The 21,066-nt window shown below is 52.3% G+C and overlaps 4 protein-coding genes, 1 non-coding gene and 1 pseudogene across 5 annotated transcripts; 3 read left to right on the forward strand and 3 right to left on the reverse strand.

Annotated features, from left to right (window-relative positions):
- The first annotated feature begins 4,097 nt into the window (after positions 1-4,097).
- On the forward strand, positions 4,098-6,986 carry UBXN1 (UBX domain protein 1). The gene is made up of 10 exons (XM_006105881.3): positions 4,098-4,206; positions 4,300-4,385; positions 4,521-4,574; positions 4,654-4,760; positions 4,839-4,908; positions 5,134-5,325; positions 5,410-5,461; positions 5,603-5,716; positions 6,492-6,684; positions 6,849-6,986. Exons 2-10 carry the CDS (start codon positions 4,327-4,329, stop codon positions 6,896-6,898), a joined length of 891 nt encoding a protein of 296 aa, XP_006105943.1. The 5' UTR covers positions 4,098-4,206; positions 4,300-4,326; the 3' UTR covers positions 6,899-6,986.
- A 1,383-nt stretch (positions 6,987-8,369) lies between these two features.
- Positions 8,370-9,168, reverse strand: LOC102436128 (ubiquinol-cytochrome-c reductase complex assembly factor 3). The gene is made up of 2 exons (XM_006105880.3): positions 8,976-9,168; positions 8,370-8,884 (listed from the first exon to the last, which is right to left on the reverse strand). Exons 1-2 carry the CDS (start codon positions 9,093-9,095, stop codon positions 8,732-8,734), a joined length of 273 nt encoding a protein of 90 aa, XP_006105942.1. The 5' UTR covers positions 9,096-9,168; the 3' UTR covers positions 8,370-8,731.
- Positions 9,169-12,165: 2,997 nt separating this feature from the next.
- Positions 12,166-14,508, reverse strand: CSKMT (citrate synthase lysine methyltransferase). The gene is made up of 4 exons (XM_006105882.3): positions 14,397-14,508; positions 14,012-14,106; positions 13,815-13,921; positions 12,166-13,668 (listed from the first exon to the last, which is right to left on the reverse strand). Exons 3-4 carry the CDS (start codon positions 13,879-13,881, stop codon positions 13,016-13,018), a joined length of 720 nt encoding a protein of 239 aa, XP_006105944.1. The 5' UTR covers positions 13,882-13,921; positions 14,012-14,106; positions 14,397-14,508; the 3' UTR covers positions 12,166-13,015.
- Positions 14,184-14,332, reverse strand: LOC111823907. The gene has a single exon (XR_002827000.1). It is a non-coding gene; the product is annotated as a small nucleolar RNA SNORA57 (small nucleolar RNA).
- A 1-nt stretch (position 14,509) lies between the features above and the next one.
- CUNH11orf98 (chromosome unknown C11orf98 homolog) lies at positions 14,510-17,043 on the forward strand. The gene is made up of 4 exons (XM_014447955.2): positions 14,510-14,599; positions 14,749-14,873; positions 16,200-16,297; positions 16,381-17,043. Exons 1-4 carry the CDS (start codon positions 14,561-14,563, stop codon positions 16,488-16,490), a joined length of 372 nt encoding a protein of 123 aa, XP_014303441.1. The 5' UTR covers positions 14,510-14,560; the 3' UTR covers positions 16,491-17,043.
- Positions 17,044-19,217: 2,174 nt separating this feature from the next.
- On the forward strand, positions 19,218-20,097 carry LOC111823900 (annotated as a pseudogene).
- Positions 20,098-21,066: the final 969 nt, after the last annotated feature.

Below are 21,066 nucleotides of genomic sequence, written 5' to 3' on the forward strand. Positions count from 1 at the left end.
CCTCTATGTCGTTGGCCGTGGTGGCGGCTAATCGACGAGGAGAGATGAGCACGGGGCCCGGGCCCGGGGCTGGGCGTCCAAAGCCTTCGAGGGCTCCGGCCGCCCTGTCCTGGGGCCGTGCGACCGGGTAGGTCGTTCCTCCGCGGCCCCTGAGCCTGGTCCACGCGGCCGTGGGGGGTGGGCCCCGCGCTGGCCCTGCTGAGCTGCGGCGCCCTGGTCTGGCACTTCTGGCTGCGCCAGCGCTGCGGCTGCCCCCGCCGCACCCGCGCCCCCCAGGCGGGCATCGGGCCCCCGCGGAGCCCCCGCCCGGCGAGCTGAGCCAGCGCTCCCCGAAGAGGTGCGGGCCGCTCCTGCCTGCGCAGCCCGGGCCCCCGGAGCCCGCGCCCCAGAACTCGTGCGGGCCCCAGACTGTCTCTTCTGGCTGAAGCTGGGGAAGGAGTAGAAGAGAGGGTCCTTTCTTAAAGGATGAGATGGTTAATTGGTTTTGCGGTTCCAGAGGATAAAAGAGAAGATATTATGTAGGTACTCATATCACCATGCAACCATTTATAAACATGTGGGCCTTACACATCAGGCCGGGGCACATCTGGCCTTGTTGGCGTTGCTTAGCAACCCCTGCCATGCACCCTGGAAGGGCTTGGAGAATAAGCTGCTGCTGGATGGAAGTTTGGGGCCGGAGACCACATCTCCTTCTGCCTTTTGTTTAGCTATTGAGCTTGCGCACACCTGACTTAATCCACTTGTGTCTCAGGCGGGGGAAGGGTTGGGGGGCGGGGGGGCGGGACAGCCCAAGCTGCTGTCTGGGCCGAGCTTGCCAGTTAAAAATAATAACAAGTAATAATATAATACCAAGGGCTTTCCTCTTTCCCCAGCTTGTTTCTTGTGTACCCCCTGTAACAATATTAAAGGCAAACATTTCATTTTCATAATCCTTTTCAACTCCCTATCCACACACCTGTTCTTCAGAGTAGTATGCATAATTTTGAATTTATTTCTAAGTGAATTAGAAGTAGAAAAGTCTTATGTTGCTAAAGAGTATAATCCTCACTTACTAGTATATTGACCTTAATTTTTCCCCCAGAAGCCAGAAGTGGGATTTGAAGGTCTTATAACATTTTTTAAAAATTATAAAAGTAACACATACAAATTTTATGTAATACTGGAGAGTATAAAGTGAAAGTTCTCCTCCTCCTCAAAACACTATTGCTTGTAGCAGAGGTCTTTATGTAATACAATTATTTTCTCTTTTTTAATTTTTATAAAGCTACTTATTTTTTTAAAAATATATTTTATTGATTTTTTTACAGAGAGGAAGGGAGAGGGATAGAGAGTTAGAAACATCGATGAGAGAGAAACATCGATCAGCTGCCTCCTGCACGCCCCCTACTGGGGATGTGCCCGCAACCAAGGTACATGCCCTTGACCGGAATCGAACCAGGGACTCTTCAGTCCACAGGCCGACGCTCTATCCACTGAGCCAAACCGGTTATGGCATTACTTATTTTTTAATTGATTTTAGAGAGAGAGAGGAGGGGGGGGGGAGAGAGAGAGAGAGAGTGAAACATTGATGAGAGAGAAACATTGGTCCGCTGGAGCCTGCAACCCAGGCGTGTGCCTTGACCGGGATTCTAACTGGTGACTTCTTGGTGCACTGAACACTCAGTCAACTCAGCCACACCAGACAGGGCTTTTTAAAAATTGATTTGAGGAAGGGAGAGGGAGAGAGAGAGATAGAAACATCAATGATGAGAGAGAGTTACTGATCAGCTACCTCCTGCAGGCCTCCAGCAACCTGGGCATGTGCTCTTGAGTGGAATCAAACCTAGGACCCTTCAGTCTGCAGGCTGACACTCTATCCACTGAGCCAGACCAGTGGCCACTTATCACTCTTCAGTGCCTTTTTTGCTTATTGCATCCTTAATACTTAACTATATATATATATATATATGTATATATATATGGCTAATATGCAAAGTGTCCCCTCGGCAGTTCAACTGAGAGACCGGTTGTTTGATTGCTCGCTGTGACATGCACTGACCACTAGGGGTGGCACGTTAGGAGGGAAAGCCCAGGCCTGCAGCTGGAAGGCCCCAATCGGCCCTGATCACTGGCCAGGCCTAGGGACCCTACCTGTGCACAAAGTTTGTGCACCGGGCCTCTAGTTTACAAATAATAAGGGCCAACTATTTAATTATCAAAGACATGTTTACACAATACAGTATACAGATGATGTGTTGTGGAATTGCACAGCTGAAACCTGTATACTTTTGTCAGTGTCACCCCAATAAATTCAATAAAAAGTGGGGGGAAGACGTGCTTTGCATGCATTCTCAATCTTTGCGATCATTATAAGAGATGGTATCACCTTTTTACAGATGAGAAAGTTGAGGTTCTAAATGGTTTGAAGCTACATGTAGTGAGTTGAGTTAGGATTTGGGCTCAAGTTTCCCGACTCCAAAGCTGATGCACTTCACTCCACCATGGAGAGGGAGCATAGCATAGCGGTTCAGTGAATGCACTATATTCACTAGGGTTTGAATCCTAGCTCTGCTACGAACCAGCTTTGTGACCTTAGATACATTATCTCATCTTTCTGTGTCTGTTTCCTGTCACTAATGGTACCTATATCACACTGATTGTTGTGATGATTAAATATGCATTAATCATCTAAAAGTCTCTAGTGCATATATTATCAATTCAACTTATTGTTACTCTGCCTCCTAATAGCCTAGGGCAGTGATGGCGAACTCGAACTCATTTTTTTGGTTGATTTTTCTTTGTTAAATGGCATTTAAATATATAAAATTAATATCAAAAATATAAGTCTTTGTTTTACTATGGTTGCAAATATCAAAAAATTTCTATATGTGACACGGCACCAGAGTTAAGTTAGGGTTTTTCAAAATGCTGACACGCCGAGTTCAAAAGGTTCGCCATCACTGGCCTAGAGCTAAGTAATCCACAAGGACTACCCAGCAGGGGTATAAATGCTTAATGGGGTAATTATTGGAGCTGGGAGGTGGAGTTGGGATGGACCAAGCAGGCTTCCCTTAGAAAGCAAACCCGGGGAGCATTTGAACTTTTGCTTCATGTCATCAGTTTGGCTCAAATAAACTCACAAAAACTCAAGTAAATAAATGGTAAAAGCAAACCCAGAGTCCAGTCCAAAGAACCAACTAGGAGTTGACCAAGCCCACAAAAGAGGCAGGACCTCCCAGGCAGAGGGGCTGTTGTGCAAAGACCCAGGGGAGGGAGAGGGTTTGTTTTGCAATAAGCACAAGTTACCCTCAGCCAGTGGGAAACCCATCTGCGAACTACTCACATTTACACAATACAGGCTGGCCGTGCACCTAAGATAGGGCTATTGTTAGCCTCACCTTACAGATGGGACTCGAACAAAAACGGGCTGGCAGGAGGGAGCCAGACTACATTTCCTCCTAAGCCAGCGATCCCCAACCTATTTCATCTCATAGCACACATAAACTAATTACTAGAATTCTGCAGCACACCAAAACGTATATTTTTTGCAGATCTGACCCCCCTCCCAAAAAAATATAATTTTGATTAATTCACACTGGACGCTATTGTGTTGGCTGTTGTCTTTTTTTAATTTGACAACCTAAGGGAAAGCGGTCAGTGCCCTGACTGGTCAGGTCGCGTATGCTTTAAAAATTCCTGGGGCACACCGGTGTGATGAAGATCGCTGTCCGAAGGGATTGGCAAGTCGTGGAGTTTTAGGCAGGTGGGCGATGACAGGGTAAGATACTGTGTTTTGCAAAGATCCCTGTGGCAGTCGGGCGGAGACCGGCTGCATTGCCCGGAGAGATGAGGACAGAGGAGCGGGTCAGAGTGTGCACGTGGCCAGGGCCCCGCGGGAAGAGCGCCAATCACCTCCCAACCGGCTGCCCAAGGGACCACATCGCCAGTCCCCGCAGGTCCGCCCAGGGTGTCGGGGCCGCACCCCCTTCCCCACCGAGGTCAGGCGCCGGGGTTTCTTCAGGAGCCTCGTCTCTCTCCGGAACTCTCGCGAGATGTCCCCCGCACCCCCCCCCCCCCCGGGGTCCCGGGGGAAGGGCCGGGCTTGTGCTTTCTGACTCTCAGCGGCCCCCGTCCACGTCCGCCGCCACGTGACCAAACAGATCCGGGCACTTCCACTTCTCCTCCGCTTTCTTCTCGGCAGTGTCCGCGGCGGGTCCAGAGTCGGGTGAGCGAGCGAACGCCTGGCCGGGGCCGTCCGTGGGGGGCGGGCTGGCCCGCGGGCCGGGAGCGCCCCTCACGGACGCCCCCCGCCCGCTGTTGTCCCCCGGAGGCGGCGTTGGCGGCGTCATGGCGGAGCTGACGGCTCTGGAGAGTCTCATCGAGATGGGCTTCCCCAGGGGACGCGCGTAAGGGAGCCCCTCTAGCCCCGGCCGCGGGGCTCGCGGGCGTGTCCGCCTTCCCCCCGCCCGGCCTCAGGCTCCGCGCCCCGGCCTGACCGTCGCCATGGCCCGCGGGCGCTATCACGGTGTTTCTGCCCCCAGGGAGAAGGCTCTGGCCCTCACAGGGAACCAGGGCATCGAGGCCGCGATGGACTGGTGAGCGCCCACCCCGGGGCGGGGACGGGGGCGGGGCGGGCAGCCTCGGGTCGACCTCCCTGCCGACTCTCTCCGCCAGGCTCATGGAGCACGAAGACGACCCCGATGTGGACGAGCCGCTGCCGACCCCCCTCGGACATGTCCTGGGACGGGAACCCACCTCCTCGGAGCAGGGTGGCCCCGAAGGTCCTGACCGAGGGGCGCGGTGAGGCTGTGGAGGGGCCCGAGGAGATGACGGGGGTGACACCGATGGCTTGTTTGCAGGGCCTGGGTCCCCCGCGGAAGAAGGGAAACTCGTTCTGAGCGAAGAGGAAAGGCAGGAGCAGACGAAGAGGCATGTAGGCGGCACGGCCCTGCGCGGTGGAGGGTCACCCTGTGCCTCTCTCTCCCGGGCACAGTCTGATCAGTGTCTCCAACTGGCCACATCCCCTGCCCTCTCGGCATTTCCCTTTTGTGCTGGGACACGTGTCCCCTGGCTTGTGTTTTCTGAGTCCCTTGTTATAAGCCCACCTTTCCACTCCACGGTCGTCTCCCTTGAGCTCTCCTGTTTGCAATACAGGATGCTGGAGCTGGTGGCCCAGAAACAGCGGGAGCGCGAGGAGAGAGAGGAGCGGGAGGCGCTGGAACGGGAGCGGCAGCGCCGGAGACAAGGGCAAGAGTTGTCCGCGGCCAGGCAGCGGCTGCAGGAAGACGAGATGCGCCGGGCGGCGGAGGAGCGCAGGAAGGAGAAGGCCGAGGAGTTAGCGGCCAGGTGGGATGCTGGGTCAGAGCTGAGGAAGGAATCAATATTTGCTTTGTCAGGGCCTGACCTGCTTTCTTCCTGTCTGCGTTCCAGGCAGAGAGTCCGAGAAAAGATTGAAAGAGACAAAGCAGAGAGAGCCAAGAAGGTAGGCGGTTGGGAAGACGCAGGAATTAAGTGGATGAGGCTAATAAGCCCCATTTTCTGCTTCGGAGGGCAAGGCGGGGCGCAGTGTTTCTCGGGCGGGTGGGTGGGTGGGTGCCTGATGGCGTCTTGCTTTGTCCTGCAGTATGGAGGCAGCGTGAGTTCTCAGCCGTCCGCACCCGCCGAGCCCGGTTCTGTTCCCTCCTCTCCCAGCCAGGAGCCTCCCAGCAAGCGGGAATATGACCAGTGCCGCATCCAGGTACTGATTCTCATTCTCTTGCTCTGGGACCCCTGTGTTGCCTGTCAACCCCCTAGCCCAGAGCTTTGTTTGTCTGTTAATCCTCACCCAGGATTTTTCCATTGATTTTGAGAGAGAGTGGAGGGGAAGAGACACAGAGAGAGAAACATCAATGTGAGAGAGAGACATCAATTGGTTGCCTCTTGCAGGAGCCCCGACCAGGGCCAGGGATCGAGCCTGCAACCGAGGTACGTGCCCTTGGCCAGAATCGAACCCGGGCCCCCTCAGTCCGAGGGTCGGAGCTCTGTCCATTGAGCCAAATAAGCTAGGGCCCAGAGCTTTTTTCAGTTATGTTTCCTTTGCCAAACTTCTCCCTTCTTTGTAAATGACTTTTGAAATCCTACCTTCTCTACTCTTAGGAATAGTATCAAATTTCACTTGCTCAGTCTTCTTTAAGTCCATACCTCCCTCTTACTCAGCAGTTACCTCCTTACTTGTTCATGCTTCCATTGGCTGTATTACACAGCTGTTTGCAAAGCTAACATTTATTCATTTATGATGGTATTTTTCCAGGTAGTTTTGTGGACTCTTAAGTTGTGAGGGAGCAAGGAGTCTGTCTCTCTCTTCATTGTTTAGTCAAGCAGAACCGAAGTGACTGTTCATTAGGTGCTTGTAGTAGTAATGATGCTGGTTCGAACTGAGAGGAAGGAGGAGCCAGCTTTGCTCTTCTTTTCCTTGCTGGGTCCCTCCCTCAGTTTTGACACTCACTGTGTTGTGGCTTTCACCCACCCTCCAGGTCCGGCTGCCAGATGGGACCTCGCTGACCCAGACGTTCCGGGCCCGGGAACAGCTGGCAGCTGTCCGGCTCTATGTGGAGCTCCACCGTGGGGAGGAGCCGGGCGGGGACCAGGACCCTGTGCAGCTGCTCAGTGGCTTCCCCCGGCGGGCCTTCTCGGAGGCTGACATGGAGCGGCCTCTGCAGGAGCTGGGTATGACGTGTGGGAGCTGAAGCAGGACGTGGGTGTGATAGGGACACGCCTGAGAGGGAAGGGCTGCAAAGAAGGGACTTGGTGGAGAAGGTGTGAGGCCAGGAATCTGGGAGACAGAAGGTAGGTATGTGTGGCTTAAATCTGCTTTCTTCCTTCATCTTCAGGACTTGTGCCTTCTGCTGTCCTCATTGTGGCCAAGAAATGTCCCAGCTGAGAGGCCTTATCCCACCTCCTGTCTGACCTCTTCAACTTTGATAAAGCACTGACATCTCTTTCCTAATAAATAGCCCTGAGTTCTCTTATGTGCCCGACTCCTTCCTGAGTGACCGGGAGGGACTAAACTGAGACAGGAAGACTAAAGGGAATGAATGCTTTCAGAACAGATGCCATTCATCTCACATTTCCAACAGAGACGTGTTTCTGATCTCGGTCTGATTAGTTGCTGGGAAGTTGAGGGGGGAGACATGCTTGGGGGTGGAGAGTGCAGTGGATATAGCACCTTTTGCTCCTATGGGTAAGGTGGTGCGTAAGCTTGGATTCCTTATTGGCTATGTGCCTAGTTTACTTCTTTAGTGAAATAGGGATGATAGTACATGTCAGGTGGAGTTGTTGGGGTTACATAATGTCAATAAAAGGTGCTTTAGCACAGTATCTGGCACCAAATAAGTCCCCAGTAATTACTAGCTATTAAAAGGGTAATGTTTTATGCGGCCATTCCTAAACATTGAGGAACACTGACCTTAAAAGCATTTTACAAGTATTAACAGATACGAAGGTACTATTACCTAGGAGTAGGTACAGTTACCCATTTTAGAGATTCCGACACTAAAGCTGGTGACTTGCCCAACCTGACACAGGCAGCTGGTTACGGATCCTGGACACACCGGGGTGCCCAACTCTTGGTGCCAAGCACCTTTATGGGAACCTGCCTCACAGCCACTGATCACCTGAGCCTAGTGTTCCCTAACAGCTGCTGCCTTCCCCTCAATCCCAGGCTGGGAAAGGGCCACCATTAACCTAAAGGTCATAGGTGACATGTATTCACCTTATGACTTCACCACCCAGCAGTTGAAAACAGCACCAATGCTCATATCTGGGTTTATACCTCCGCGTATTAGTGTTCTGGCTAAACTTATGTAATGAAAGCAGCCTTTTTTCTTGTGGACAAAAGGGGAGCCAAGCAATGGACTTGGTGGTGGGGCTGCAACTTCACTGACAGCTGTGTCTCATCCCTTCAGCGGCGCTTCCAGTGGATCCTAGGACTGGATCACAGACTGAAAACTACAGTGAAACCTTGAGGGGAACCCCACTATTTACTGAGAGGCTGCTCTGCCAGGCCCTACCTACACTTTACTTTTTTCTACATTATTCTTATGACAGCCCCTAAGATAATTAGCACCTTTACAGAGCAGTACTGAGGCTCGGAGGAAACGTGTAACGTGCTGGAGTTGAATCAAACCTCTGACTCAAAACACGCTTTCACTGCTCCCAGCAAACGGGCTCCCAAGGCCAATGGCCGCCGAAGCCGCCCGGCCCGTGTTCAGTGCCAAGAGCTCAGCTCCAGCCTCACGGCAGGAACCCTAAGTGTCCCCTGGCAGCCACTGCTGCACGGTTTTCCAGGGCAGTTCGACTTCAAGAATGCCGCCTGGTTACCCCCAAAAGAACACTCACACACATGAGCGGGCTCGTGCTTTCAAAGCGTGATCGCTGTGCCTATTGGGCTTCGGCCGCACATGGGAAGCGGGGCACTGGGTGCTGCGGCCAGCCCAGCCCACAGAACCGACCCCACAACGGAGACATTTACAGGCGTCAGACCTCAGGGCTCACTTTCCGGATGGAGGAACTGATTTACTGGTTCCTTCAGTTCCCCACATCGACGGCGCCGGCCCGCGAGGACATGAACGCGCAGTCAGTGCAGGGTTTGGGGGGGGAGTGCTCACCCGGCGGCAGCTCCCGGAGCCCGGGCTCCCCGCCAGGTCCCTGCAAGGCCGCCTCCTACTCCTGTGCCGGAGCGGAGCTCCCAGCGCCCACGGGTGCAGGTCCCGGCTCACGCTGACTTCCCGCCGCCGCCGCCGCTCAGCCAGTTCTTCCTCCAGGTCACGTTCTCCTGCGTGGCAGCTGCCTCCTGCAGAGCGGCCATCACTAACTGCTTGGTCCTGGCCGCCTCTTCCCGGCTCCGTAAGTCCTGCCCCGGCATCTCCTGCGGGAGAGAGGTTCGCAGTTCCGGCCCCAAGCGCGGGGGTGACTCCGCCTGCCCGCCCACCCCACGTCGGACTTCCCATGGCTCCCACCTTCAGCATCGCCTGAACCCGCTCCTCTCCCGGGGTCACGAGGACAAAGAGCGCGGAGCCCACGCCAGCCCACGCCCCCAGCACCGCGACTGAGATGAGCGCTTTGCGCAAGAAGCCCATCGCCCACCGCACGGGCAGCGAGGCGCCTGCGCGGTCTCCCGCAGCCTAGAGAGGCCGGCACCGCGTCTCACCGGCTCCTGCGCGGGCTAGAGCGCCCCTCAGCGGACACCATAGAAAGGGGCCGGCTAGAGAGGACCCGATCGCGAAAGGTCTCGCGTCTGGGGCGCCCGAGTCTAAAGCCTGGATGTGGCCGGGAAGCTGGAGCGCATCGGGGAGGCTGAGCGTGTCCGGAAGGCGCTGAGCCCGCAGGCGGAGCGCGGGAGCTGTTGTCGCGAAGTTGGGAGTGAGATGAACTAAAGGTTGCTCCGTGTTTGCGTCCTGATGGAGATGGAACCCGCCACCTGGGCTATCGGAGGAGGCCCGAACCCACCGAGCCACCGGCCACAGTGCATCTCCATGGTTGCCGCGGCTTTTACAACTAACAGCCCAGTTCCTGAGTTTCCTGATCAAGAGAAGGCTAGAGCAGGAGAGAGGCTCTAGGCTTTAAAGCTTTTAAAGCACACTTGTTAAATTTTTCATCATGCTATATACTCTTGGGACATATTTATTAAATCATGAAAACTCAAGAGAAGGCTAGGCCCCTGCTCTGTGGTTGCCGCAGTAACTTGTGCTGTGTCAGGACACCCAGTGGACACCCAGATACGTGGACACACAGTCTATGGACCCCCTTCAGTCCCGTCAACCTCTGAACAGAAGCGCAGAGCCAAGCGCACTGCTTTCGGAAGAGTGTGTTTATATAGTTCTTCTTTATCTTACGTGTTAGTAAACTTGTTACAAGTGAACTTGTTAAGCCGGGTAGCTCAGTTGGTTAGAGCATCGTTCTGATACACCAAGTCAGGGCACCTACAAGAATCAGACATTGAATGCATCAATAAGTGGAACAACAAATTGATCTCTCTTCTCTCTTTCAAAATCAATAACTAAAAGCTAAGAAAAAGTGTTTTTAAAGCACACTTGTTAAATTTTTCATCATGCTATATACTCTTGGGACATTTATTAAATCATGAAAACTAGATTTCGCGTAGCATACCCAAATTCCAGTTTGGAGAAGAAAACACCTCTTAGTTGTGTCTGGACAAAATCATTTAAGTTCTTTGTGCCCTAGTGTCTGTATCGGAAAAGGGGCTAATAACTATCTATGCCATAGTTTTAGGAGAATTAAACCTGTTTACACATAAAGGGTTTATAACAGTTCCTGGAAAATAGTCAACACCACATGAATATCCACTTAAAAGATACAAGGAAATATGTCAACTTGGGCAACCCAGTTGGCAAAGGAATCAGGAAGTTCCAAGTTTATCAAGGTTCTTCACTCAGGGCTGTACTCCAGATTCCCTTGTTGCTATCCCTCCTGCCTTTCCCAGCGTCACCAGGGAAAGGGAGTGAGTGGAAATAAAGCTCTTATCCCAGTCTCGGGACGTCTTCCTCCCCTGGAAGGCCCATCCTGCTCTCCTCAGAAGTGATTAAGGAGCCAGGCTCCAAAGAAGATCAAAGAGCAGCCTGTGGGGTGTACTGGGCAGGGGTTCAGAACTCTACTGAGCTCAACCACCCTGCACTCTAAAAATCAGCAGCCATAGACTGTGCCAGGGAGCAGCGAGGATGGGCCTTGGCCTAGAGATAGCCCAGGCTCCTTCCAGCATCCAGAAAATCCGCAGCTGACCAACCCTCTCTGGAAAGACAGAGAAGAAACTGACTGAGTTGAAGGTCATCAGGATGTGCAGGTTAGTACTTCTCCACCCTGTGTCCTGCTGCTGGCTCATCCTCCATGTGAGCCCAAGACCCCTGCTGTCCCCATGCAGGTTGTCTCTCAAAAGACCCATCTGCCCTCCATTGTGGTAGAAGCTGCTGAGGTAAGTGGAGAGCGGGGAGCTCCCGTGGCCGCATGAGGAGCTACTGTTGCTCACAGATGATGAGGAAGGGGTCCAGGTCTTCTTCCAGGAGCGAAGTGAAGAGCCAGGTGAGGGAGGTGGCAGGTGCAATGGAGCCCTTGTGACCTGGCGTCTGGACAGGACTCAGTTTTGTCCCTTGCATTCAGCAGTGCCAGGCACACAGAATCGAACCCGGGACCCCTCAGTCCGCAGGCCGACGCTCTATCCACTGAGCCAAACCGGTTTCGGCTAGCTGATGGACTTTAGAGAGCAGTTCTGATGTCAGCTGGGTCATGCCTTTTAATATGTTTTTTAAAAATATATTTTTATTGATTTCAGAGGGGAAGGGAGAGGAAGAGAGACAGAAACATCAATGAGGGAGAATCATTGATTGGCTGCCTCCTGCACACCCCACACAGGGAATCAAGCCCACAACCTGGGCATTTGCCCTGACTGGGAATTGAACCGTGACCTCCTGGTTCATAGGTAGATGCTCAACCACTGAGCCACACTGGGCTTAATATGTATGTTTTAAAATATACTTTCATTGATTTCAGAGAGGAAGAGAGAGATAAAAACATCAATAAGAATCATTGATTGGCTGCCTCCTGCATGCCCCACACTGGGGATTGAGCCTGCAACCCAGGCACATGCCCCTTGACTAGAATCAAACCTGGGACCCTTTAGTCGAAGGCCGACACTCTATCCACTGAGCCAAACCAGCTAGGGCTTAAGTATTTTTAATATTTAAAATATTTAGTTTGGGGGGGGGGGGGGGGGAGAAAAAAGATAATAAAATTCCCCCAAATCTGACTGCCCAGTGAGAGCTAACATTTGGCAAGTCTTCTCTTGCAGACTTCTCCCACCTATATACTGTTACAGAAACATTTTGAGGGGGAGCATTTACTATATGCTAGGCACTGTGCCAAACACTTTTATGTCATGATTTTTCAGAACCCAAGGAGGGAGATCCTTTCCCCTCATGAGGAAACTAAGGCTGTGAAATGAGGCTCTTCATTTTTCATAAACAAAAATCACAAACTCATGTGTTTTTAGTAAAAAGCAAAACATTTGACCTGAAGTGAAAAAAAGATCACAAGTTCATTTTATTTTTTAATGAAGTCATCTATAGTTTCAAAAACCACTCAACATTTTATTTTAAAATACATTTTATTGATTTTAGAGAGAAAAGGAGAGGAAGCGATAGAAACATCATTAAGAATCATTGAGTGACTGCCTCCTGCACGCCCCCTACTGGGGATCAAGCCCGCAACCCAGGCATGTGCCCTTGGCGGGAATCGAATGTGGGACCTTTCAGTCCGCAGGCCAACGCTCTATCCATTGAGCCAAACCAGCCAGGGCAACACAAGTTCATTTTAGTAAAGGTCAATGTATCAGGAACATTTCTCACTGCTAATGGGCTCTTAACTCCCCTCCCCCAACCCAGACTGGACATTTAGCCCACTGGACCCCAGATCTCTCGTGAGAACCTTTAATCCAGAACTCAGCTCGGGGCAGGAACAGGTAGAGCAAGATGCCTGCTGGGTTCCGGAGGACAGTGTATCAGGAAGCTCCCAATCCCAGTCCTCTCTGGGGTCTGCAGAAGCCACCTAATGGAATACTGCCATTTCCGGCCGCCCAGGAGCTGAGGGTACTGTTTGTTCTCTCAACATTTCACCTAGGTTTGTCTAGGGAGCCCCTCTGCCCGTCCTCACAATCTTTCCCTTTTACAGGTGAGAAAAATGAGCTTAGAGGTTAGGCCACTGGGTCACATATCAGTCGATGCTGGGATTTGGGTGGGGAATAATCCACTTATATCTTCTCTATGGGACTGCTTCTAATAAATGTTTTAGCTGTCAATGTATGCAATACCCATAAATCCAGGTATTATTCCTACCCTGCCGGTGAGTAAACGGGCAGTCAATGCTTGTGCACCTAGTTAGTAACCATGGAAGCCAGGACTAAAATCCTTATTCTCTAGCCATCTTGCAAAGGCAAAGCTCTCTCCATCTCTCCTCACCCAACAAGAACCCTAGGGTCAAGTCTATGTCTTTAATGAGAGCCTTGAACCAGGTAAGCAAAGTAGGTGATGCCCCTGAAAGGGCCCATCTCCTGCACAGTCACACTCCACCCTGGGGATCCCTGCTCCAGGCAGGGAAGCCGCACATCAGGGTCCTCATCTGAGAACTGAATCAGGGTCCCCTGGGGGCTGAGGACCCTCAGGCATTCGGACAGCAGCTGGTAAGCCCCAGGCAGACCACCTCGGGCAACAGCATCCCAGGTGCCCTTGTCCAGCACTAGCTGGAAGGAGCCGGAAGCCACTGGCTCCAGGTTCTGGGCATCAGCCTGCATAAAGCGGAGGCGGGAGGCAGGGTGCCCAGGGCACAGGGGTGTCTGGCCTTGGCCACCTTCCAGGATGTTGTTCATGTGGGCCACGGCCACGGGAGAGAAGTCCACCCCCAGCACGTCCACTGGGTGTGGGCACTTGGCGTACAGGCCTACACTCAGGCTGGAGGTCCCACAGCCCACGTCTAGCACCCGCAGTGGACGGGCAGCCTGGGCTCCCTGCAGCAGCGGCAGGAGGAGGCCCTGGGCTTCCTCAAACCCAAAGAACCAGTCGAAGGTGGGGGCTCGGCCCGGCCGGGGCTGGGCGTGGAGCTTATCCCAGAGGCAGCGGTCCGCCAGGCAGCTACCGGCCAGGGAGCCTGTGGACACGAGCGGAAGGCATGTGTCACCCGAGTTCCGTCCAACCACCGCAAAAACGACGCAATGAGACCTCACCCTTTAACAGCCAGACTGGACTCCGGGTCAGGAAGAAACCGCCCTGCCTCCCACCGCCCATCTTTCCTACCCGCCAAGGCGCGGCGTGTGCCCGCAGCCCGGGTGGCCACCTGGAGGGTTCGTCGCAGCGCCGCCATCCAGAAATGCTGCAATGTCGCCCGAACTCCACGCAGAAGCCTGAGATTCAAGAGATTTGCAAAATCCGCTTTGTGCAATTACGTGTGCAACCTAACTCTGCAGCGCGGAAAAAAGCACGCGGACACACACCTAAAACGGTACCAACGGCCTTGGCCTTTATTGGTTGCAACGGACGGAGAAAGGGAGGAGATACGACAGCTCCGGATCCTGCGGCGGCTTCAGACCTGAAACAAGAGGAGGAGGCATGAGCATCCCGGGGGGGAGCCCGCGGAACTTCGGTTCCGCCCAGCTTCTCGGAGACCCGTGTCCCGGCGCTTGAGGATAGAACCGGCGGACTGGCAACCGTCGGCACCGAAGACATGACGCCGAGGGGGCCGGAGCCCTCTCCCTCTGCCTCCGTACATTACGGGGACCGGGACCGCACGCCCGAACCCCGCCAAGAAAAGGAGGGTCCGCAAGCCCAGCCCAGAACCCCCGCGCACCCCGTAGGGCCCCGAAAATAAACAGCACTCACTCCGTAGCCGACCCGGAAAGACGGAGGAGCCCACTGAGCTCCCTTATATAGCCCCAGGCCCCGCCCCCGAGCTGCGATTGGCTCTCGGAGGACTGAGGGGCGGGGCCGTACGGACCCTGCGTCCGGCGGAAACGCGGACCGGAAGCCGACACAGCGGCTCAGCCATGGGAGCTCCGGGCGGCAAGATCAACCGGCCGCGAACGGTGACTATATGGCGGCGCCGAGCGCGTCTCCGCGGCGTCCCGAGCCCTCTGTCCCCCCGGGATGGGGCCGATGGGCCCGCGGCGCCGGGTGCGGGGAGACCGGGCGCGGGGCGCGGCCGCCGCCTGAGTAGCGTCTTCCTCCCCCGCAGGAGCTGAAGAAGAAACTGTTCAAGCGACGGCGGGTGTTGAACCGGGAGCGGCGCCTGAAGCACCGGGTGGTCGGGGCCGTGATCGACGAAGGGCTGACCACGCGGCACCACCTCAAGAAGCGGGCGTGAGTGCCGGGCCGCTGCCCCGGGTCCGCCCCGGGTCCCTCCCGCGTGGCCGAGCTCCCGAGCCGCGGCGCCGTCTGCACCCGCACTTTGCGAGGGACGCGTCCCCTGCGTTCGGGCCTTAATTTATAAGTGAAGCCCAAGGCGCACACAGGCTGTGCCTGCCGCCGGCTGAGTTTCCCCGGGCACCTGGGCTTTTGCATAGAAGTCTCAGGGCGGCCTCGTCGGGGAGAAAAGTTCCCTCGCCATTCTGTCATTGAATTCTTCATTATCAGTCTTGGCAGAGTTTATAATAAGAAACGTATTTCTTAGGCCTTTGCCCCTGGTTCCTGGCACAGAGCCCCTAAAACCTTCCGCGTGATAGGAGCGTTTTTTATTTCGTTAGGAGCCCCTTTTGAGCACGCCGAAGTTTATGCTCATGAGTGACCGGGTGGGTCTGGTCACCAGAAAACCCCAGAGGTTAGAGGACTGGAACATGGAACCTCCCCCTCCCCCACCCTGGGAAGTAGGGGGCGGCAGGTGGGGGCCTGGTGATTGAACTCTAAGTCTTGAGCAGCGGAGGTTCGATGGGCTTCCTGGTTGGTGAATGGGTGGAGGTGCTAGAAGGTAGCTCACCTGGAAAGGGCCTGGAGACGCCTGGCCTCTCCCCCATACCTTACCCTATGCATCTCTTCCATCTGGCTCTTCTGAATTGTATCCTTTTATGATAAATCAGTAAATGCAAGTAAATGTCCCCCTGAGTTCTGTGAGCTCTTCTTACAAATTATGGAGTCTGAAAACTGGGTTAGAGCCCTGCTTCATAGGGTCAGAAGTACAGGTAGATAATGTCATTGAATTAAATTTATAGGACTTAAACCCCCCTTCTCCAATCTGATGTTAGAGTATCTAGAATAGAGAAGAAAAATAGTTTCCCCTTACAAATTTCTACAATATATTAAAATTTAACATTTAATGTTAAGTACTTGATGTGTTGAAATTAAACTTACTACCTCAGAACCCAGATTTTTAAATAGTTCTTTGATGTGTATCCAAAGACCTTTTTTTAAAAAAATATTTTTTTATTGATTTCAGAGAGGGAGAGAGAGAGAGAAACATCAGTGATGAGAGAGAATCATTGATTGGCTGCCTCCTGCACACCCCATTCTGGGGCTCGAGCCTGCAATCTAGGCATGTGCCCTGACTGGGAATCAATCCGTGACCTAGTTCATAGGTCGATGCCCAACCACTGAGCCATGCCAGCCGAGCCGAAGACCTTTTTAATAGCTAGAGCCACCTGTGTGGTTGTGTTGTTCATGTTAACCCAGATCTTTGTCCTGCCAACCCTTCAGGTCCAGTGCACGTGCCAACATTACTCTGTCTGGGAAGAAGCGCAGAAAACTCCTCCAGCAGATCCGGCTTGCCCAGAAAGAGAAAGCAGCCATGGAAGGTGAGGCTGGGCGCAGAGGCGGGGCCGGGGGGCAGCCTGACTCCACTTGGGTTCTTTAATGCAGCTTCTTTCTCTTTGTTCAGTGGAAGCCCCTGCAAAGCCAGCCAGGACTAGTGGCCCACAGCCTAAATCAAAAAAGAAGACGAAGCCCCCCCAGGATGTAGACATGGAGGACCTTGAAGATGGGAGCTAAGTCTTACCCCTTTCATCACAAGGTTCTCACCTGGAGCCAGGCGGACTCAGGGCTTGTTCCAGAAGACTTTGGAGAAGACATTGCACCTTTTCACTCTCCCCAGACTCCTCTTCCATAATGGCCTAGTGGCCTGCCTGGAGGGACGTGTTGAGAGGAAGAGTGGAAAAGGAGGACTAGAGAGGCGGCTCCTTAGCAGGCAACTCCATTTGCAATAAAGCCCGTAGTTCTCGCTGAGATGTGTGTGGCTGAGTGCAGGGCTGGGGATGGGCCTTGAGAAGGGCTCTGTGAGTGGGGAAAAGGCAGCTGTGACACGGGACCCACAGGGTGCGCTTGAGCAAAGGCATCCAGGAGCCAGCCTCCGTCACAGCCCGTGAGTGTCACTCCAACTTTCCACTTCCGACCAAAGTACAGCTTGCTGTAGAGATGGCCGAGGAGGTAAGGGTCCTGAAACCAGCCCTGCCACTGCTCTGTGTTACCGGGTGGGCTGATCGCTTCGTCATGTTTGTCGCTGCTTCCTTTGCTGGATTATATTTTTAATAAAGTGAAGACCAGACATTATTCTCCCTATTTATTAATTTATGAGAGGAAAGGAGAGAGCGAGAGAAACTGTGATCAGCTGTCTCCTGTACACACCCGGACACCGAATCAAAGCCAACTCCTTTCACTGCAAGATTCTCTTGCGGTGATTCCCTTGTGGTGACGGGACAGACACTCCAACCAACGGAGTCACGCCGGCCAGGCATCATTTTCCCCTTTTAACTGTCAAAAATGCTGCTGGAAGCCAGGGCTGGGGTATTTAATGAACATGAAAAGCTGCCCAGCCCTGACGGGTTTGGCTCAGTGGATGGAGCTTCGGCCTGCGGACTGACGGGGTCCCGGGTTTGGTTCTGCTCAGGGGCATGTACCTTGGTTGCGGGCGCGTCCCTGGTGGGGGGTGTGCGGGAGGCAGCTGATTGGTGTTTCTCTCTCATCGATGTTTCGAACTCTCTGTCCCTCTCCCTTCCTCTCTGTAAAAAATCAATAAAATACATTAAAAAAAAAAAGCTGCCTGTGTGAGAAGTATATTTAATCAGGGCAGGCTTCCTGGAAGAGGGAGACTTTGTGGCCAGTGTTGCACCTCTTCCCCTACTTTATATTTTTAACAATATCAAACTTTCACTGAAGCTAAAAGATTAGTACAATGAACCCTTATATATGGACTCTGTCTGGATTTACGAATTTTTTAACATTTTGCTCTACTTGTTTAATCTCTACACATTTGCAAATATGTATGTATATGGGTCTCTGTTCTTTGCTGACTCATTTGAAAGTCAATTGCAAATGACATTCCATCCCTAATTTTGCTATTTATAAAAAAACTTTGTTGCCCTGACTGGTTTGGCTCAGTGGATAGAGCGTCGGCCTGCGGACTGAAGGGTCCCGGGTTCGATTCCGGCCAAGGGCATATACCTTGGTTGCGGGCACATCCCCAGTCGGGGGTATGCAAGAGGCAGCTGATTGATGTTTCTCTCTCATCAATGTTTCTAACTCTCTATCTCTCTCCCTTCCTCTCTGTAAAAAATCAATAAAATATATTTTAAAAAAACAACAACATTGTTGATCTTTAGAGAAAGGAAAGGAGAGGGAGAAACATCAATGTGAGAGAGAAACTTATATTGGCTGCCTCCTGTACACCCCGCACTGGGGATAGAGCCCACAACCTGGGCATGTGCCCTGATTGGGAATCCAACCAGAAACCTTTTCGTATACCAGACGACACCCAGCCAAACAAGCCACTCCATCCTATATAGTAAAAATACTATTATCACACCTAAGATTTTTAACATGAGTGAAATAGCTAATATTCAATTTTTCATATTCAGATTTCCCCAGTTGTTCCAATGTCCTTTACATAAATGATCTCAAATGATCTTTGCAAAATGTCTGAGATATGAGACATCATGCCCATTTTACAGATCAAATAATGAGCTCCAAACAGCTGGGTCACTTGCTCAGGGTTACATGGCTAATAAATAGCAGACATGAATCCAGACCTGTCCAACTCCAAAACAAGCTCGCCACACTGAAACCATTAGGGCAGTGTTCTCAACCTTCCTAATGTCAAGACCCTTTAATACAGTTCCTCATGTTGTGACCACAACCATAAAATTATTTTCGTTACTACTTCATAACTAATTTTGCTACTGTTATGAATCGTCATGTAAATATCTGATATGCAGGATGTATTTTCATTGTTAAAAATTGAACATAATTAAAGCATAGTGATTAATCACGAAAACAATATGTAATTATATATGTTTTCTGATGGTCTTAGGCAACCCCTGTGAAAGGGTCGTTCGACCCCCAAAGGGGTCGTGACCCACAGGTTGAGAACCGCTGCATTAGGGGAAGGACCACATAATAGTGGTGCTGCTACAAACATTCAGGTACAAGTTTTTGTTTGAGCACCTGCTCTCAGCTGAGAGCAACATCATGAAGAGACAGCCCAGCCCTAACCAGTTTGGCTCTGGATAGAGCGTTGGCCTGCGGACTGAAGGGTCCCAGGTTTGATTCTGGTCAAGGGCATGTACCTTGATTGTGGGCACATCCCCAGTAGGAGGTGCTGCAGGAGGCAGCTGATGGATGTTTCTCTCCCTCGATGTTTCTAACTCTCTATCCCTCTCCCTTCCTCTCTGTAAAAAATCGATAACATATATTTAAAAAAAAAAAAAAGAGACAAATCGGACAAGCTGGTGACCGAGCAGCTGATCAGCATGGCCTACGGGCAGATTGGTATGATCCAGGGTCTAGGGGGCTTCTTCACTTTGTGATTCTGGCTGAGCATGGCTTCCTCCCGGTTAACCAGCTGAGCATCCAAGTGGACTGGGACGACCGCTGGGTCAACGACATGGAGGACAGCTACGGGCAGCAGTGGACCTACAAACAGGAAGATCATGGAGTTCGCCTGCCACACAGCCTTCTTTATCAGCATCGTGGTGGTGCATGGGCCGGCGTGGTCATCTGCAAGACCCAGAGGAACTCCGTCTTCCAGCAGAGGATGAAGAACAAAATCTTTTTTAAAAAAAATATATTTTTATTGATTTCAGAGAGGAGGGGAGAGGTAGAGATAGAAACATCAATGATGAGAGAGAATCATTGATCGGCTGCCTTCTGCATGCCCCCTACTGGGGATCAAGCCTGCAACCTGGGCATGTGCCCTTGGCTGGAATCGAATCTGGGACCCTTCAGTCCACAGGGCAATGCTCTATCCACTGAGCCAAACCGGCTAGGGCTGAAGAACAAGATCTTAATATTTGGCCTCTTTGAGGAGATGGCCCTCGCTGCTTTCCTTTCCTACTGCCCTGGAATGGGAGTCGCCCTGAGGATGAACCCCCTCAAACCTACCTGGAGGTTCTGTGCCTTCCCGTACGCTCTTCTCATCTTCGTGTGTGACAGACCTGAAAACTCATCATCAGGCGAAGCCCTGGAGGCTGGGTGGAGAAGGAGACCTACTACTAGAGCCCGCCCTGCACGCCTGAGCATCGTGCCACACTCTGCACCCTCACCCACCCCTTCGTGTACTTCAGTCTTGGGACTCAGAACTCCACCGTGGTAGCAAGCACCGAAGCATGTGGGGGAAGGGAGCCGTCCCAGAATGAAGCATGTAGCTATATGTGGGGAGTGGGGGGGGGGGGTGCCTCGCAAACATCCATCTGTGGGAATGACAGTGGGGAAGGTGTTTATGTGACTTTTTGTTTTTGTAAAAAGGAAATCATGTAAAGACCAAAAGAATACATTTGATATGTAAATTTTTACAAATAAAGATGGCTATTATAATGGGAAAAAAGAACCTACTAAGTGCCAGGCAGACACTGTTGCAGGTAATGAAGATAATAGCCTTTTATATATTATACTAGAGGCCTGGTGCATGACATTCGTGCACTGGGGGGGGGGGGGGTCTTTCAGCCCGGCCTGTGTCCTCTCACAGTCCAGGACCCCTCGTGGGATGTCCGCCTGCTGGCTTAGGCCCGCTCCCTATTGAGCTGGCAGGCGGACATCCCCCGAGGGTTCCTTAGTGCTACCGCCACCGCCACCGCCACCCCAGCCATGAGTCTGGCTTCTGGCTGAGTGGCACTCCCCCTGTGGGAGCACACTGATCACCAGGGGGCAGCTCCTGTTTTTGTTTTTTTTAAATATATTTTATTGAATTTTTACAGAGAGGGAGAGGGATAGAGAGTTAGAAACATTGATCAGCTGCCTCCTGCACACCTCCTACTGGATGTGCCCGCAACCAAGGTACATGCCCCTGACTGAATCTAATCTGGGACCTATCAGTCTGCAGGCCCATGCTCTATCCACTGAGCCAAACAGGTTAGGGCAGGGGACAGTCCTGTTTTGAGCGTCTGCCCCCTGGTGGTCAGTGCACATCATAACAACTGGTCATTCCACTGTTTGGTCTATTTGCATATTAGCCTTTTATTATATAAGATTATATATATATATGCCCTGTTTTCAAAGAGCTTATTTTCTGGAGTTTGTGCAATAAATACAATAAAAATAGCTAATGCTTATTAAGTGCTTGCTTACCATATTTCCT

The sequence above is a fragment of the Myotis lucifugus genome, unplaced genomic scaffold (assembly GCF_000147115.1).
Source record: "Myotis lucifugus unplaced genomic scaffold, Myoluc2.0 scaffold_731, whole genome shotgun sequence".
Classification (NCBI taxonomy): Eukaryota; Metazoa; Chordata; class Mammalia; order Chiroptera; family Vespertilionidae; genus Myotis; species Myotis lucifugus.